General features: G+C 34.9%; 1 protein-coding gene across 2 annotated transcripts; it reads right to left on the minus strand.

The window, feature by feature from the left end:
• Positions 1-9,543: 9,543 nt before the first annotated feature.
• Positions 9,544-14,098, minus strand: LOC105033617 (glycolipid transfer protein 1-like). 2 transcript variants are annotated; one of them, XM_073255051.1, is made up of 7 exons: positions 13,844-14,098; positions 13,087-13,225; positions 11,201-11,256; positions 10,780-10,910; positions 10,449-10,584; positions 9,810-9,941; positions 9,544-9,720 (listed from the first exon to the last, which is right to left on the minus strand). In XM_073255051.1, the coding sequence occupies exons 2-7, from the start codon at positions 13,202-13,204 to the stop codon at positions 9,685-9,687; spliced, it is 609 nt and encodes a 202-aa protein (XP_073111152.1). In that variant the 5' UTR covers positions 13,205-13,225; positions 13,844-14,098; the 3' UTR covers positions 9,544-9,684. The 2 variants fall into 2 exon arrangements, with proteins under 2 accessions (XP_073111152.1, XP_019702264.2); XM_019846705.3 differs by having other exon boundaries at positions 13,839-14,098.
• Between the last annotated feature and the right edge of the window lie 2,026 nt (positions 14,099-16,124).

Genomic DNA, 16,124 nt, shown 5'->3' on the forward strand with positions numbered 1-16,124 from the left:
CGCTAATGGCTTTTTTAACGACGAAAAATTTTATCGTAAATATTTTAAAAATTTTAAAATTTTTTTCTATTGGAGGATATTTAGATATATTATAGTAAATTTTTTTATATTTATAAAAATAAATATTAGATAGTTTTTAAGAAATAATATGTGCACAAGAAAAGTATGCAGAATATTAAGATGAATATGTAGTAATATAAAAAAAATAACATTAAAAAAATATTTATTTTTTAACAAAGACTTAATTGATTCTAATTTAGGATCTATTTGAATGGTTAGATCCAAAATATTATGGAACTCAAAAATCAGTCCTAGACAATGGTAAAATAGGCCAAGCTTAGCTTATAATTCTGTATATTTGGTGGTTAGCTCATGCATCTCATAGAATTTTAGGCCCAACTATCTAAACAAATACTTAATTAGATTCAAAGTTGTAAGTCACAAGCACATGCTGGTCACTTCAAGGCCTAGATGGGATCATCCAACCCACATGCGTTCGATTATATACAATATAAAATACTAGGGATCTAATCAAAACTTTAACCTAAAAATTCCAAACTGATGATCTAGTTTCTTGTCTAATTCATGATTTCGAAGCCTAAAAAAATATCTACATTAAGCATAAATAACAGAACAAGCAACCAACCTAAACAATATTATCCCTGATAAGGTTTTAGTTAATAGTAAGCGTGGCCGATTAAGATGGAGCTATATTATGCAAGACGATAGCACCATTATCCCAAAAAGATAACAACGTCTGAAAATTACCTTTTGCTACCGATGTTCTTGAACATCAAGGCTGGATGTAGGAAAAAAAATTATATTTATAATTGCTTTATTCTATCCATCTCCATCTTATCTATAACGTAAAATTTGGAGATCTCAAGCTGTATGCTTTAATATTATTCTTCGAAACTTTTAAATATCCTCATATCTGTCGACCATTAAAACCTTTTGAAATTACCATAATATTTAAGAAAAAATTTAACATAAATTTTTTAAAAAAATAATTTTTTTTCAGTAATTATTAGTGATGAAAAAGATATTCCGTCGCTAATAATGTAATTAACGATGAAAATTTATCGTCATAAATAACTTTTTTGTTGAAAAAATTTTTTTACTGAAAAATATTTTGGTGGAAACTATTAGCGATGAAAAGTTTCCGTCGTTAAAAAATTATTAGCAATGATACCTATGATTTCGTCGCAAATAATATTTTGGGGGGGGAATAATTTTTTCAGCAGAATTTTTTTTTGATGGGAACTATTAGTGATGAAAAATAGTTACGTCGTCAATAACATTATTAGCGATGAAAAACTATTTTTTATTATAAATTATTTTTTATTTAAATTATTAGCGATGAAAATTTTCATCGCTAATACATCGCGTCCCATCAAATTCCATCTGAAATCCATTTTCTTCCCCGATGCCCCCCCCACTATGCTTTCGCGCGCTCCCCCCGCATCCCCCTCTCCCGACCGTCGAGTTCGCCACCGTCACCGTCGCAGTCGCGTCCACCGATAAGGTAAGCTTTCTTTTTTTTTTTGGGAGGGGGGGTTCTCGAGTCACCAATGGGCCGTCGGGGATGGGGGAGACACCGGCGAGGACGAGGTCGGGCCGACGGCGCTTGCATCCGCCATCGATAATCCATCTTTATTTTTTTTATTCTTTTGTCAGGCCATCGGGGTAGGTGTGGACAGTGCCGGGGCCCGATCGGACCGGTGTGGACAGGTGGGTCGGGTCGGGCCTGGTCAAGCAGATGTGGATGGGGCCGGGGCCGGCGGGCATGGGGATGGGGACGAGTGGGTCAGGTCAGGGCGGTGCGGATGGGGCCTAGCCGGCGTAGACAAGGTCGGGGCGGGTCGAGCCGGGTCGGGGGCGAGGTCGAGCCGGTTTGGTGGGCCAAGCCGGGTCAGGTCGGGTCGGGCCGGGCTGGGGCCGGTTGGGTCGGGTCGAGTCGATTTCGAGTCGAGCTGGGCCTCCGGGGATGGGGCCGGGCTAGTCCGGCAGGGCGGGTCGAGTCGAGTCGGGTGGGTCGGGTCCGAGCCGGGCTGGTTTCGGGTCAGGCCGGGACCTGTGGGGATGGGTCTGGGTCGGGCCGAGGCTGGTGGGGATGGGCTGGGACCGATGGGGATGGGGACGGGGCGGGCTGGGTCGGGTCGGGCGGACTGGGCTGGGCTGGATCGGGCCGACGTGGAGGGAGATGCATATTATTTGATTAATTATATTTATTGTATATTATTTTTTAGTATTACTGTTGAAATTATTTAATTATTTAATTAATTATCTTTTTTACTAACATAATGTACATTGCTGTTACTTGTTACAATTTAATTATTTTATGCACTGTTTTGTATGCTGCTGAAATTATAAATATAAAAAATATTTTTATTTTAGAAAAAAAATTATTAAAATTTTTGATGAAAAAATTGCAATATGAAGTTATTCTTTTTTGATAAATTAAAAATCAATCTTCGAATGCATGTTCAAAGATGGTAGTTAAATTGTATTGAGCCGTAGATTCTTGTTCAAGAGTCGATCTTCATCGAGATCGAATCTTGGATGTTCTGTATTCGAATTTTTTGAAAAAGTAATAATATTATTATTGTTAATAGTTGATATTTCATTTCATTATGTGGTATTCAGTAGTTATCTATCCATTGTTCTTCGGATATATGGTGGATAGGGTGCGTAGGCACCATACCCACATCGTATGCTTGGAGAACCAAGGAGAAATGCTGTCGAAATTTTCACAAAAATGAGGCAAAATATTCACTAATAATAATAATAAAATTATTATTTTTTTGAAAGGTATAGAGCCACGCCTGTTAGTAATAATTTGAAATAGATAGGATCATGCATTTTTACTTCATTAAATTGATGTAACATATTTTCTGTGTTACTGTTCAGTCTGTGTTTTTTAATATGTGTTGTTTTGTATAAAGTGATCCAGATCTGGATCTGAATTGGAATTTTGGCTGAAATTTGGAATATGATTGAGTCTGAAATTCGGATCAGAATCTAGAATACCACTGAATTTTTTTTTTGGTTGTTAATGATTTTGTGTTTGTTGTTAGATGAATATCAACAAAAATTGGATGAATGCTAAGGATATTTTTTTACTTGAATATCAAAAAAGAGTTCGAGATTTTATTGAGTTTGCACGGCATAAGGCTGACAGTGTTAGTCAGATAAAGTGTCCATGTAAGAGATATGTCAATTTAGTATATCATCACATAACACTTGTTGAGGAGCATCTGCTACAATATGGTATGGGTAAGAAGTATACTTGTTGGATATAGCATGGGGAGGGTGATCCGAATGAAGTGGTGCGCGACGATGACGATACTGAAGATGATAGTGATGCTGGTGGACCTGTCGAACATAGTGGTATAGAAAAATTGTTAGATGATTTACATCAAGGTGCTTGTTCCAATATACGCATGAGTACTACTGCATTTGAAAGTAATTCTGATCATGAACTTAATATCCGACTTGAGGTAGAAGGGACTTCTGAATAGTTTGCAAAGCTTGTAAGGGATGCACGAGAGCCACTCTATCCAAATTGTACAAAATTTTTCAAGTTAGAGTTTTTGATAAAATTGCTTCATATGAAAATCGTGAATCGATGGAGTCAGAAGTTATTTGATCAAATTTTAACATTGATTAAAGTAGCTCTTCTCGATAGAAAGAGACTTTCGAAATTATATTCTAAAGCAAAAATATACATGCGAAAAATAGAACTTGATCATATTCTTATACATGCCTGCAAAAATGACTGTATATTATTTTATAAAGATAACGAATAAGTAACTGAATATCCGAAATGCAATGAGTCTAGATACAAAATCGATAATAAGAAAGCAAAGAAGATACCTCAAAAGATTTTGAGATATTTTTCATTGATTCTAATACTTCAAAGATTATATATGTCCACAAAGACAGCTGAAGAAATGAGATAGCATTATGAGCAGCGGGTTCCGGAGGAGAACATACTAAGCCACCCGGCTGACTCTTTAGTGTGGAAAGACTTCGATGCAAAGCATTTGTACTTTGCGAGTGAAACTCTTTTGGTTGGACCGATACATTATCGATGGATGTATCCTATTGAAAGGTAAAAAAATTATATGTACTTTATCATATCAATTATAAGATGTAAATATATTTTTAAAATTTAAATTTATTTTTATTTATAGATTCTTATGTACCTTAAAAAAATATGTGCGCAATAAAGCAAGACCTGAAGAGTCTATAGTAGAAGCATATATAGCTACTGAGTGTGTCACATTCTGCTCGATGTATCTTGATGATATCGAAACAAGATTCAATCGTACAGATCGTAATGCAGACCATGAATGGGATGACAATAAATCGACATTGCCTATATTTAAACAAACGGTTCGACCTATTGGTGTAAGGAGATATGAATTTATGGACGTGAACAAGCTATCCACGGTACACTTTTACATTCTAAATAATTGTGAAGAAATTAAAAATTTTATTAAGTATCATTTTACCATACTGTTTAATATTTAAGAAAATTTTTTATGTCGATGTAAAATTAAAAATCGTAACTTCTTGCAGTGAGCACAAGAGTATACTATGTAGAAAAAATAATACGGATGCCGATGATCGACATAGGAGAAAATTTGTAAAATAATTTGATGATCTTGTAAGTTACATTAGTGATACATTATTTATTTACTTATAAATAATATTATTTGAACCAACATAATTTTTTATCTAATGATGTAGATGAAACATAAGTATTTCAATAAAAAAGTGGGTACGATCGATGAGTTGCATGATTTAGTATGTAGTCCCGATCGAAGGATTAATCACTACGCATTCTGTATCATTGGAGGAATGAGATTTCACACAAGAAAGCTTGAGATACAATGATGGATCCAGAATAATGAGATTGCTACAACAGGATATGAAGGAGAAGAAGAGATTGATTATTATGGTGTACTGGTAGATATCATAGAACTGAAGTATGGGTCCAGTAATTTTATATTTTTATTTCAGTGTGAATGATGGGATATTAGTAATAAAAAAAATTGGTATTCATATCGATTCATAATTTATCAGTGTAAATTTTGCACGAACATGGTACCAAAATGAGCTGTATATATTAGCAACTCAAGCGAAACAAGTAATATATTTAAAGGATCTAAAGTATCGAGGTAATTGGCATGTTATACAAAAAATAATACCTAGAGGCGTATATGACATACCAATCCATTTAGAAATGGATGAAAATTCGGATTTACATGAAGAAAAAAATTTTCAGCAAGAAGAACAAACATTAGTCGAGCTTTTGGTTGATGAAGAATTTGTAACGGCACCTTTGAATAGGACTGATCTACCGTCCAACAAAGTTGAAGCTGATTTTGTATTTAATCTTGATGAGTCAGAGGGCGATGATCCATTTATAAATGACGATGAGATAGAAGACGACACATATATCGATTACTATGATTCAGAGAAGGATCTATATATCGAGGAAGATATGAATATTGATGAGTAGATCTATATTTTTCATTCAATCTTGTCTTGCAATAATGGTATGCGATATAATTATATTCATTAGAATGTTATTTGATTTTTATTATTATTATTCAATATTATATTTATTTATATCTCAATTATTGCAGATATGACACTAGGAGACAGACAACGATGTTCGCGTTCATAGTCTACCTCGGAGGTTGAGGTGCCTTCATCGATCTCCGTTGCCGCACCGGCTCTACTGTCAGAGGGTCCCAGTGAGGTAGATCCCAGTGAGGTGGGTCCTAGTGAGGTGGATCCCAGTGATATTATTATATTTTTTATATAATAAAATTTGATTCTTTTATTTGGATCATACTAATGATTTATTTATTGTTATTTTAGGTCAGTCTTTATCGGTAGTGAGGCGAGGGCGAGGTCCATCGAAGAACCTCGCTCTAGAGCGTTAGAGATGCGAGCATTCAGGACAGCATCTCTGAATCGAGATACCAATCGGTTACTCCAGACCCATTAAGGGATGGTGCGAATCATGGCAGACTGAGCTGGGCATCATATGCCGCAGTTATGCCCCTGTGATGCTCTTCGATTGGCGTCACGTTCTACCAGCTCAGAGAAAGATTTTCTACACCCACTTACAGATAAAATAAATTATATTGTGAATATTTAATTTACATAGTATTCTTCTAATATTTATTATTGATAGGGTGTATTTGACATCGTTGATTTTGAAGAGGATCATATGAGGCGAGCCATCGACACTCATCTATCCTTGCATTTCAAGGATTATCACCATCACATGCATCAAATCAGATGAGACAGATCGTGCTGCATTATGGAAGTTCGAGATCGTTCGCTCGTCACATGGAGCACATGAAAGGTAATTTTTAAATTTTAATTAGCATATAATTCTCTAGTTATTTAAATTTTTTTAATTAATTCTCAAATTACAGAGAGATGTAGAGAGTGGCGAGCTTTCTGGTAGGATCGATATCTACCAGCGGACCTACTAACGACAGTCGGGAGAGTGGACGACGGAGAGCCAAGAGCTCTTTGTAAGTTTTTTCAATTATTTTTTCATTCGCAGTCTGATTTTTATTAAAAATTAAAATAATTTTAATTTTAATTTTTAAAATCGTATGACATACATGAGATCCCAGCCTATCTTTGAGGGCTCGACCGTACCCACAGATGATGAGATCTGTGATCAGGTGCTCGGTACGAGATTCTGTTATATTAGGGATCTAGGATATGGGATCACTGCTCCCTCATCCTCACGCTCATCTAGGGCTAACATTCATTCTGCATGCGAGGCTCGACTAACGGAGGTGCAGAGGCAGACTGAGCAGGCTGTCATAGATCGACAACAGGCTGAGCATCGAGCTCAGGAGTTGGCTGCATGCATCGACGAGTATCAGCAGCTTCAGATCCAGATGATAGAGTGGATGGCGCAGATAGAGCAGACGATACAGCTGATAAGGCAGCAACAGGTCGGTCCAAGCTTCATCGAGCGCTCTCCATCCGCAGCTCGTTCTCTAGATACCGATATTTGACGGCTTATTGATGTATTTTTTTTATTTCAATCTCTAATAATTTTAATTTAATAAAATAAAATAATAACATTTATTTATCAATTTATTGTGTAAATTTTTTATTTTAAATTTTTTAATTTATAAAAAATATTATACATATAAATTAAAAATATATATTCATAATTTTTTTAAAAAAAATATGACTAAATTATTAACGATGGAATTATTCACGATGAAAGATTTGTCACCAAAAATATTTTACTAACATAATTTAATTTTTTAATAAATATATAATTAACAGTGACGAAAAATTTTTCATCGCAAATAATTATTAGCGACGTAAATATTCGTTGCAAATTGAATTATTTACGATATAATTTTTCGTCACTAATATTATTCAATTTTATTTTTTAAAATTTTTTTTATTAAATTAATAGTGACGAAATTTTTTCGTTGCAAAAAATATTTTTTACGTTGTAAACTTTTAGTCGCTAAAACTTTGAAATTAATAGCGACGAAAATATTTTTATTGCTATTAATTTTTTATTTATTAGCGACGGTATAATTCGTCGCAAATATTTTTTTTTTACAATTAAATTTTTTCATCTTTTACTTTTAACGATGAAAAATATTCGTCGCAAATATCTTTTATTAGCGATGAATTTTTTTTTCCATCGTAAAATATTATCAACGACGCGATTATTGGTGACGAAATATTAGCGACGAAAATTTCTTCGCTAATATATATTAGCGACGAAAATTGGTTATAAGCGACAAAAATTTTTCGTCGCTAATAACCTGTTTTGTTGTAGTGATAAAGCTAATGCCTAACAAAGATGACACCTGCCTAGATGGCGTGAAGCTCTACCGTCAAAACCAAATACTCAAAAAGGTGAGACCCATCAGCAATCAAAAATCTCCCATCGAAGCCACGAATGACAAGCCCACTCTGCCCCTCCCACCTTTAACACTATCATCAAAATTAATCTTTACAAATCTCGAAGGAGGAGGCTTCCAAAAAATGGATAGAATCCTGCGAGTCATTGCTGAGGCAGCTAGAGAGTTTTAGAGGTCGGGAATATCGAGGGACGATATAGTTATGTCAAACTGGCAGTACTCTTGAGCCAAACTGACCATTCTTTCCGGCACTCGACAAGTAGGAATGGCCTCACTGCTGCTGTTTTGGGCGAAAGGACCTTCTCTCTCTCTCGATCGAGCTGTAACTATCTCTCATTCAACAAGACCTCTCAATTTTAATCCACCTATCATGTAGGGACTAAAAATAAATTATAATCAAAATTATAAAATTATTTAAATAAATAGTTAATACCGGAGAAGACATTTGAATTTGAAGAAATTATGCTCTATATCACGTGCCCCACATAGCTATCTACTGCACCAATCATCTTGACTCTTTGCTATAGACCTATGTCATAATACTAGGCCTATAGAAAGGAGGTGAGCTTATTGGTGTAGTCCACAGCCGCACGATGCGCCTGATGTAGGGTATAAATTTTTCATTCTAAGCAAGCTAATCTTAAGGGACAGAAGAAACACGAGATGGAGAACATAAGGTAAAGTATGTGAGGGAAACATGGACAGTGCAATATGCCTCACATACCAGCATATCCGTGCAACTAGCGTCATATGATAGAAAAACCCAACTCTCCTCAACCTTTTGGTATTCCAGGATCACCCTCTTTTCCTTTTCGGTCTTCCGCCTCCCTCTACCTAGGAAGTTGTATAGAAAACACAGACATCCAAGAATTGACTCAACTAAGGATCTCCATTATGAAAAATCAAGGAAAGGCTACCCTCCAAACGCTGGAAGACAGGAGTGCCTTGGTCGGGAAAGAGCTTCAAACGAGGGTAGGAAATCTCTTCTTTCAAGAAAGGTGGATATAGGATGAATTTGGAGCCATGACAGCCAGAATGTGCTACGAAGAAGTAACAAACTATAGAAGATATTTTAAGAGGAGAGCTCGCATTACTAAAGAGGAGCTCAAACGGCTGCATGGAAGTCAAATATAAAAAAATATGCAGTCGCAATTTTAGCAAATCACCACTACTTAATCCATGACACGTCATAGAACACCGTAAGAACAGACAGGCCTGGCCATGATATTTTATCACACAATGATACTCATTTTCTGATGGGGTCTACCAAAGAGAAAATTGAAAAAGAAAGACCCAGCCACTGGAGATGCATGAACTGTGTTAGTTTAGGATAAGAGGCATGCCTGTTAGGAATTTGCTTAGAATTCAGACATCGGACTAGTACACTCAAAATGTGGCAGTTCCCTATCATCCCTACGTTTCAGTTCCAGAAACAAGGAATCTCAGCAACCAGCTGTTGATCGGAGCACATACTTGAATCACCTCACATATACAACAAAAGAAATGTAGAAATTAGCTATGCATTAATCATAAGAAAATAAGACACAAAAACTACTTGTTATTTGTAATTTTGGGTTTTATCATAAGAAACCCGTGTGCTGCGGCTCATAAAGGAACTAAGTGCAAAAATCTATATAGATGCCTCATTTACGGTCCAATATTTTCCTGTAAAACAAAAGTGAAATATATAATTGGCGACAAAGATGGGAAGGGATCACGAGAGATGATCTAGACGATGATTTCTACATCAAGAAGCCTTAAGATCATCCAGATCAACACTAGCCTGCAATAAGCAAAATACAAGTATCTCGATCAACAAACGAACAATGTAAGAGCTACCTGATCCACAATAATGGCACAACAAGAGCTTACCAGAAACTTGTGGTTCTCTGCAAGAAGAGGAGCAAAGGTTGTGCAGAATTTCTCTATGTCTGCATTAATGTCACCTGAGCCACAAATAACCTCCATGAATTTCTTCCTATCAGGAGCGAGTTTCATGGCAACCTGTAATCGTGGATGCATCAGTAATCCAGTTACAAGCTACGAAAAAGAGCCGCATGCTGACAGCTGGAACCATACAAAATCAAGGCATTAATGGGAGGCGTTGGCAGAGATTGACAAGATCGATATCAGAAAAGTAGAGGGTAATCGGATATATGTAAAGCACTGATAATATCCTGAATCAATTGGATTATGGCTGAAGCAGGGTGTAGTTTTTAGCATCAGATATCTAGATGTAATATTCTTATGATTTACTTGCCAACGCTATATGAATATTGAACTTAGGAAGCTACTTGTTTACCACATGACTGCTTTCAAACTAAACCATACAAAAAAGTCTGCGGGGGTAACTGAGAGATTGAAGCCATGTCAAGGGAAATTGAGAAATTGAGAGTAGCTTCAATTCCTATTGCCATGTCAAAGTTGCAGTCTGGATTATGGATGATTGTTTTCCTTCTATGCCACTGCTTTAACGATTATAATTTTATGACAAAAGTCTGAATGCATTACCGTAAAGCTAGAACTAGCAAGCCAGCCATGCCATTTCTTCAAGGTCTTGCTGTAGGATTCTGTGCAGGCATGTGACATAGTCCAATCCGGATGCTCAAGCAAGTTACGGAATAGTTCCACCAAGAAGTCCATGGCCCTAAATGGATGGATACATCCAAAAATGATACATTTAGATGGGAATATATATATATATGTATAAGGAAACCAGGGAAAATAGAAAATCAAAATGAACTCAAACACTTGAAGGCAAATTTGCAACGATTGGAAGTGCAAAAATGACAGAGCCCCTTTCAAAAGTGTGAACATATTGCACACAATTCATGCGGAATACCTTGTTAACCACAGAAGACCATTGGTGCAGCTTGAAGAACCTTTCGCTGTTTTAGATTCCACTTCTACTTGCACCATGCTGTACAGGTGTTCAAATTTTAAAGGATCAGAAGCATATTTAGATTCCAGTCTCTGCATAAGAAAATCAGAAAATAAACATTTGTGAAGGATTTGGACCAAAGAAGCAGAGACAAAAAGAGGATAAAGAAAGCTGGATCAGACAAAATAACAAGATCTCAGAATGTGCACGTTTCATTTCCTGGCAGATCCTATGGTGAATGAAAAGGTTATCACTAAACTGTACTTAATGTAGCGAAGAATTTATTGCTATCCTATCAAAGCAATCAGGAAATATAAGTCCTGAAAAAATCATTATGTACTTTTGATTCTTTTTATCAACAAAAACATAAAAGAAATCTTACTGCTATGTTGCCTCCTATATCCGACTTTACAATGGACATAGCAGCTCCAAATTTATCTGCAAACATAACAGTATTAAAAAAAAAAAAAAAATCAAACTCAGTCAAATGCCATGAAAAATGACAACATGCTGTCCCAGTTGTGAGCAGCGAGAAATTTATGTTTTCTGAACAATGCAATAGTGAATGTCCATAGGGGCAGCATGTACAATGCACATAAAAAGAAATCAAATAATTCTGCATTTCTAAAAAGCAGCATCGTCCAAGTTAATAAATTTGTTAAAAATAACTAAAGTTATTCGAATATCAATGATATTAATCCAAACCTTGTATATGAAGAGAGCAATTCAGAAGGTGGTATTCCACAGCTGAATTGCCCACTAACTACTATCATCTTAAATTTTCACTCCAGTTACATACTTTAAAAAAAATTCTGTATTCTGAATAAAAAGCCTGGTCTTTGTCTATTAATTGACTCAGCAGTAATAAACAATAATTGAACTTTCTGGTCTACTATTATAATGTTCTTTCATGATAAGAACCTATAAACAAAATTAATCTACTTCCGTATTACCATCACTGCTCTCTTTCTTGTAACTCTTCAGCACACCTCTATTTGTTGGCTACATCAATTTGGTGTTGTCACCTAATCGCAAGACTTGTGACTACTTGGAGGAAAAGGTAGGAGTTATGTTGGCTGAGATATAAAAGAAAGCTTAAGTAGGCATGAGAAAAGCACTCTACATTTCAAGAGCGAATAACAAAGCATTATTTCTCCCGGTCTACCAACCGTTTTAAGGCCTTTCAGTGGATGTATGCCTATTGTTTCATGGCCTATGGATACATCTAACCAAGTATTTAAGTACAGGTTGTGCCGGTCTGTACTGGCCATTTCGAACCAGACCACTGATGGAATGGTACTTGGGGATGCCCTTCATATCAATACCTAGAAAAAGGTAAAAAAGAGAGAGAAAAATCTGTGCCAGCTGCTATCATGCTTTGTCTGGTTTTACGAATCAATGAGTATACTGATACTAGAAATTTAAACCTTGCATCTAACCGCTAAATTTGGCAATGTTTTGTAGTCAACGTTATACAGCAAGATAGCAAGTGAAATTTGTACAGACAACTTTACAGTGTAATTTAGGAAAATGGGAGGAAACATTGAGGCCGTGATCAAATTGGTACAGATTTTAAAAATGAACACTTTCGTACAATGCAAAAAGATTTTAAAAAACAAAAAACTATATATCAAACCTAGTAGTGATGGTTACTTCTAATTGATAATTAGTTTGGCATCATAACACATTGGAGAACAAGAAGAGAAAAGTGTGATGTTTCATGATCGCAGTCCAAAAAAAGGTTAAATTTGTCAAGCGTTTTCAATAATTTTTCATTTTCTTCTTTTACAAGAATATAATTGTCATCCCTTGCAGTAAAGCGCCTCTTGACATGACACTACCAGAGGCCATGTCAAATGTCAAAATTTTAATTGACATGGGTGTCATACACCACTGTTGGAGTGCGAAGGAGTGATATGCTCTATTTTTAACATTGGACATATCCCACAGCACATGATTGGCCAAGCGAGGATGCTCCAAGACATGCAATTTTCAAAAAGTACCTAACCAGTGATAAAACAGAGCACAAAACGCAATTGGAATTCCATGTTGGGATTTTATATCTTCAATGAAGTACAACAATGAAAATTATGTTTCCATAAGCTTTACATTGGAAAAAGTGCACAAATGAAAGAACTACATACAGGAATACAAATTACTTGTCCCTAATAATGCAATTGAGAAACGAGAGAATTTGAGTAGACCTTGACCGAAATGGGCAAGTGAAAGAAAAAAGCAAAGAAAAGGAGAGTAGAACAAGCCAAATACCTAAAACAGGCAGGATGAGCTTGCAGACCTCCAGAAAAGGCTTGGCGAGCATTACCCCATCCACTGACTTCACATGCTTCATTCCTTCCAACGAGGGAGCGAACACGGTGCCCTCCATCTCTACCGCTGATCCTTCCACCTATAAAAGCCACCATCAAAATCCAATCTTTCTCGTTCCCGCACGACCATAAAAGTGAAAAATTGCTCAAAAAAAATCCATATAAGTGGAAAAAAAAAAAATACAAAATTGTCCTGACGGATCGATAACCGGTGTCAGATTTAGGCAATTCGATCGGACAGTCATATCCATCCGATCAAATTCCGATCCAAAGACCAACCAATCCACTGGGTGGCGGATCCGGGCCCAGAAGCCCCTCGCGACTGGCATTTCCATATAATGAATAAAATAAATGATTCATCACATCCGATCCACTCCCAAGTTTCACGGTTAGTAATTCTTGATAACGAAATCGAAGGATAAAATAAAAAAGATAAAAAGGAAATAGTTCCTGAATCAAGGTCTTCCCAGGGAACAAAAAAACCGAAGAAATTAGCCCTGACGTGGGGAAAGAAAGCAATCTGGATCCAACTAATCCGAAGATTTCACACAGATTCTTGCATTGATTCCCATTTATTAAACTTCGATTTCAGATCTAGATCAAAATATGATCGGAGTTGCAACATTTCTATCGAATATTCATCAAAATAGTATTAGAAACAAAAAGAAAAGGATCGTTACACCAGCTACTAACCGTACCCGAGCACAAACCTCCGGTGATTCGCGAGGAATCCAAAGGGTCGCCAAGTTCTCTGCCTCCGAACTCCGGTCTGGCGGAAAGGAACGGATTAGTAATTTATGGTAGGCGCGACCGAAGCCGGGCCGGCCTGTAAATCGTATTTCAAATCTCTCTTAGCAGCGGGGAAGCACCACGATACATCATCCGAAAATTCGCCATCCGGTTCACCAGTCCTATACGGCAGCCCAACTTTGGCCAGAGGAGAGCACGTTGGGAGTCCAGTGGTGAATAATCTGATGACCCTTAGAAGGTGTTCGATAACGTGGATGACGGCGACGAGAACACTATATTTACTTGTATACTGATAATCATCTCCATCCCTTGAATCATCACCGGAAATCCAGGGTTGGCTGAAATTTGAAGACAAGATTACTAATATATATATATATATATTACTTTTATGATATATATTATAATACATATATTAGTTATGTTATTGTTATATTATTATTCAATAATAATTTTAAATTATAATAGATATATATCATTAAAGTTTATATTTATATAATAAAATTTATAAAACTAATAACTTATAAGACAATTATATTATATTTATAATTAATATATTAATAAATATATTAATAATTTATAATAATATATTTTTATGATTAATAAATATATTTTTATGAGATATATCAGAGTTAATTTTGGTATTATATAGCCTATGACTTTGAATTTCGACGGCATATCAAATATGATAATTTTAAATTATTAAAATTGAAATACCTCACAATAAGGACCATGAGTGATATCATCTTGATAATTCTATATGCATCATCAAATGCAACATAATATTTTTTTTAATTAGATAAAAGTGAGAATCACATGCTAAAATAAATTATGAATATTAAAATAGAAACCCCACATCGTATTATCACGTTCTGAATGAGCGTTCTTTATAAAAAAAATAATTAAAAAAAAGCTGATAAGCCACCCAAGGAGTCTACTTTAAAGTTTGAATAAAATAAGTAAAGATATGTTTTTAAATTAAAAAAAGATAAATATGCTCTCACTTTAAATTGTTTTGATCCAACCATTCGTCAACTATTCCTCCTCTTCATATACATACATGAAGGTGATAAATATATACATACATAAATACGATAAATGGTATGAAAGATATATAAGAGGAAACTCTATCTAAAAATATTTATATTTGTAAAAATATTTAGTCTATATATATATGTAAAATATATATCCAATATTTAATCTATATATGTGAAATATATCTTACAAAGTTTAATAAAATACTAAAATATCAAATTGTTGTTCGTGAGTTTTTTTTTGAAATTTTTTTTCTCAGTGGCTACCCCTTAGTTTTCTTAGGCATGTGGTTCATATTGTGGCTTATATTATTTTATTAATATTAGATGATTTTTAATTAAAAATAGTTTTAGATTTACAAAATTTTAAATTAAAAAGAGAAACCTAAACTCAACGACAATGATCTGATGGGACTTTTCTCCTTTTACTTTTTGCATGTGGTGGGACAAGGAGTTATGGCAAATGAGGGAGAAAAAGAAGACATCGGGAAAGTAGGCAAGAGAGGAAAAAAAAGATTTCCTCATTAAAAAAAAAAAGAAGAGAGGAAAAAAAAAATGCATATGTGGAAAGAATAAAAACAGCATGTATTTTTTTTTCTCATCTAATAGATTTTTTTTTGATATAAAAAAAATTAATATGCTTTATCACAATTATTATCAAAATTTATTAAAAAAAAGAGAGTACAGAAAAAAAAAACTATAAAAATAATAATAAAAAAAAGCCCCTACCAAATCAGCAACCTTTTTAAATACCCCTCTACCAAATCCATCAGCATTTAAAAATCTGATGGAATATTTAAACTGAGAATTCCATATTTTTCTAACTGAGAATTTCATATTTTTTAAGCGTGCCTTGTACTCCCATTTCGGTCACACAAAAAAACCCAGTTTGAATAGAAAACACCTTTTTTTTTTTTGGCATCTACATAGAAATATCTATAACAGAGGGATGATCTAATGAGACCATTCTGAAGAAGGTGATATTACTTCATTCATTCTAATTTCTATACTATAATACCAAATGATATAGACATATACTATTTTAGATCCCATATGTCAGATTTTGTTACCAAAACATTCTTGCTTCCTCTCTTCATAAATATCTGTGAAAAAGTATAGTTAAGGTGTTAGGTGTATAATGTTCTGCACCTCTATCTCTTATTTAGATAGCTTCTCCTAAATACAAGAAGTTAAATAT

Source organism: Elaeis guineensis, chromosome 4 (assembly GCF_000442705.2).
Source record: "Elaeis guineensis isolate ETL-2024a chromosome 4, EG11, whole genome shotgun sequence".
Taxonomy (NCBI): domain Eukaryota; kingdom Viridiplantae; phylum Streptophyta; class Magnoliopsida; order Arecales; family Arecaceae; genus Elaeis; species Elaeis guineensis.